Source organism: Saccoglossus kowalevskii, chromosome 9 (assembly GCF_978046115.1).
Source record: "Saccoglossus kowalevskii chromosome 9, keSacKowa6.1, whole genome shotgun sequence".
NCBI classification, from domain to species: domain Eukaryota; kingdom Metazoa; phylum Hemichordata; class Enteropneusta; family Harrimaniidae; genus Saccoglossus; species Saccoglossus kowalevskii.
The window spans coordinates 4,824,128-4,828,330 of NC_140649.1; the positions used below are offsets into that span (position 1 = coordinate 4,824,128).

Genomic DNA, 4,203 nt, shown 5'->3' on the forward strand with positions numbered 1-4,203 from the left:
TTTACCATCATCCTCTTCGACACAAATAAGTTACATTCGCGTTGCAGTTTCCTTTTGAATTAAAGTAGCGGAGTGAAGAAGTTTATTGTATGTTTATTCATAAAATAAAAAAAAATCTAGTCAGAATAGTTATGAAGGTAAATTAAACTTCCAAGGATTTAGTGCATGTTATTTTAATGTGCAATAGTTGGCTTAGCCGTTACAGTCGGCGAAGCGTCGGATACGTACAAAGTATAAACCGCGTACAAACTAAGGTAACTTGGTAACGGTAAATACAAATATTCTACATTTCGCGCCATATTGACACCTGACTGCTCTCAGCCAATCAGCGGACGACTTTCCAGTCTTTTCAACTCAAGGGCGTGTAATCCAGAATTCATTTGCATAGTTGAAAAGTGTTAATCACCGGACAGTTAGCGCGTCCCCAAGGGCAGAATAAGCTATATAAGACATCTTGGCGTTATCTGGTCACTTGTAGCGTGGACTCACAACTCCGCACACTCTCTATCATAACCTTGGATCTTACACTGTAGTCTTCCCCAGTACCCTAACTTTGAGTTGACCATGAATTGTCACCTTGCCAAGTAAGTACACTGCTTTATTTACGTATCTGTTTATATTTTCTCGTGTATGAACTTGCAGGTCCATGTTCACAAATATTATTATGTTATCATCAAGGTTGCTTTGCTGCGTCTATATATTTAAATATTCTAAAATTGTGTTTTTCTTTTCTTTTCAGTTTGTTAGCAGCGATTTTACTGCTCGTGATGGTCACTAACGTTTCGTCAGTAAGTCTAGGAGGTGAGTTTGTGTTTATTATTCCCTGTTCTGGTTTCCAGCATGTGAAAACCATTAGTTGACCTTCAAAGAGAAAATCCTTCAGATAAACAAAAGTTTTCGATGGGGATGCACCTGGGTCAACTAAACGTTCTGTTCCTAACAACTTATGCGGTTATCCAAACAGTTCCCGTTGCTGAAAATTGGAAGCTGTGTATGCTTGAGGCATTCTTGTAACGATCTTGTAAAAAAAAATCAAGATCTCTTGCGATGGAATAAATTATTTATTTTCATTTATCGAACTCGTATCTCGGTGCTACCAACTCAGGCGTTTAGTGATAATTTAACATGATTATACTACGGACGAATTAGAGCGTGATCAGGGCTTCCTTACGAGACTTAGAGCGTGACCAGGGCTTCTTTTTGGGACTTATGGTTTCGTCGTAGGGCTTCGGGGAACAATGATGAATGACTTCAAACAATGTTTGTGGGACAGCAATTACTTTCGCATTATTCTGGAACCGAATGAATCGCCCATTATCGAATTTCGAGGGATTAACTTTGTTTACATCCATTCAGCACGTTTCAGTCAGCCTCCAAGGGGGACCTTGTCAATTTGGCCATTATCGCCACATGGCATCTAATGAATGCCAATCTCTTCATTTCATTTGGACATCACATTTCGTTACATTCTCTTCATTGCCATATTTCGACCCGATGGTCAACCAGAGGGTTGAGATTATACTTAGTCTTAACAGCTGAACAAACAGTCAACTTTATTTTTTTCTAAAAATCCAATGAACAAACACATGATCAGTCCTAACAGTCATGTTATTACGTTAATAGTATATAAATTCGTCACACATTGTTTTGCTTGTAATTCAATTTCTGGGTAGCGTCAGCAAGCATTCCATTAGAATAAAACAATAGCGTCAGCAGTAACACTGCGTTCGGGTGCGAAATAGTACCGACTCACACATCTTGGAAATCAAGGGACCTGTAATTACGCCATGCTATTGTTCCTAATTCGTTATTACCATATTCCTTTGTCAGTAATCGCTGCGTGACTTCACTTCATCTAATTAAATATATTCAGATCAACATTCCCTGCCGCGAAGTTGTTTTGTTTACGCGATTACAATTAAGAACAATTAACTTTAAAGAAAGCTGAATTCAAATACAAAATTTAAGTAATACAAATAAAACAATATTATAATCTTATGTCCTGGCGTCAGTACGGCGCGACCAAGATTCACCGGGTAGTTAGTTACTCAGTGCACTTTTAACGAAATTTTCATTTTTTTTTTCAGAATGGACTAACACCCGATCTTCCGCCAACATCTGCCATAACGGAGGGATAATGATCCTTGACAGTTTCTGCATATGTCCCATTGGATATGGTGGTCAATACTGTGAAAGCAAGCCTTGTGGCGCAGTTGCCCACGATGAAAAACTCACCGTACAATGTAATACCTGTCTGTGTCGAGACGGGAAACTCTACTGTGTACCACTGGGATTCCCTGCTTGTGGTAAGTACAATTATCCAATTATCGATAAGGTTATAATATTAAATGCGTACTGGTATATAACATTACACTTGCAGCATATGAACTTATTTTTTTAATTTTTATTTTGCAGAAACTACAGATGAAGTGATTATTGTGATTACGTCAGCCCCGATCACCACCAGCACCTATGCGCCGACGGAGGCCGAAGACGTCATAATGTTTTCTTACGGTGAATTCGAGGCGTTGTCATCTGTTGCAGCAATCACTCCCCGTTTTATACAGTTAGTTCTGCCCGCATTGGTGTTGCTTATGACACTGTGGACATGAGTTGCATATCTGAGAAAAGGGACAGCGAGGTTTATTGGATCCAGGCAATGATAGTTCTGATAAGACGACCGAAATCCCCGACTTCGCGGATTTACAACCATACAAGATGGTAGTTTACCGTCCAACAGCCCGGATAGGGTGATTGAGAAATAACAGTGGACGCACTCCATGTTTCCTCTGGGCCAAGAGGCAATACAGTATACATTCAATGTATCTTCCTAATTCAGGCATTATGCTGTTTAATTGTGATACAAACCGGGAAATGTACTAGGGCCTGTGCTATTATATTATCATCAGAAATTATGTTTATATATGCAGTATTGTGAGTTGTATTGTAAGTTGTATTGTAAGTTATTTGTAAATAAGCTACATATATTTGTAAATTATGCATTTTTATATGAAAAAAATAACAAAAGACAATACAAATATAGAGGAATGAGATTTTAATAAATAATTTAACATAATTATGTAATTTTATATTTTTAAACTGGGTATCACTAAATAAAATCATAAAATCACAGTTGTTTTTGTTATACAGTGAAAATGTGTGTATGAAGTGGGAAAATGTGTTGAAGTTCTCCGGAATATACTGTAACCAAGTTGCCGTTGAGTTTCTCCCAATTTACACAAATGTTGCCAAATCATCCCCTGCGACTAGATACTTGGAAGTCCAGTTTGATTTACATACAGTCTCTTCAAGTTGTTTTATTATTTTTTACCGTCCAACGAGTTAACTTCAATGTTATTTTATTTGATTGAAAAAGTCCCATGAAGAAGAAAAGCTTGTGAACCGCAGATGTTTGTTTATATTTTGACATTTTTTTTATTCAAAATGGTCGCTAAGTGGAAATCCCGAAGTAATTTTTATATTAAAACAAGTTTTTGGTTCCCTCTCTTGTCATTTACTGGCAATATACTATAGTAGTAATTCAGTACGGTCCTCAGTAGCATGTATTGTGGATAAAATATAGAAAACTGAAAGAATGCACAACATTATTATTATTGTTTTTATACTGCTGACTTGTATATGGCATCACAAGGACTACAAACGCAAATTATTATGTATAAATATAACTGAAGACAGCTGGCAAAACTTAAAGGAAAACGAAACAAATCTCTAAAACACGCTTCTGAAAGTGTAACAAAGAAAACTACAACTTTTTAATTCAGCATGCCACATGTGTAGGTGGGTCTCATATTTACTAGTAATCGTTATCATATATTTGATGGAGCCGTTTCTTCAATAAAATATCAAGAATTTTACCTGTTTTACAGTACAATTTCCGCATTTTTACTGAGGAGCCGCTCTCGAAATGCGAGGGAAAATGTTTGGTTATGCTCCCAGATATTCATGTATTGCGTACGTCCGAGCATAGGAAGTCATGACACACAGTCAGGACAAGAAGTCACACGGTATTGTATGGCTAAAATACCCACCCTTTACTGTACTGTATATATTAGTTTTGCTACGTGATTATTGGTACATTTAGGTGGTGACGGGCATGCCTTGCAGTTTATAAATTATACTGCTTTTCGTGGCGAAACACTCATTTATACGTAATTGTTTTACTACTGGACACTTGGACCATTC

The 4,203-nt window shown here is 37.2% G+C and overlaps 1 protein-coding gene across 1 annotated transcript; it reads left to right on the forward strand.

Annotated features, from left to right (window-relative positions):
* Positions 1-429: 429 nt before the first annotated feature.
* LOC100313583 (cripto-like protein) lies at positions 430-3,132 on the forward strand. The gene is made up of 4 exons (NM_001168050.1): positions 430-584; positions 740-801; positions 2,088-2,306; positions 2,416-3,132. The coding sequence occupies exons 1-4, from the start codon at positions 565-567 to the stop codon at positions 2,610-2,612; spliced, it is 498 nt and encodes a 165-aa protein (NP_001161522.1). The 5' UTR covers positions 430-564; the 3' UTR covers positions 2,613-3,132.
* The last annotated feature ends 1,071 nt before the right edge of the window (positions 3,133-4,203 follow it).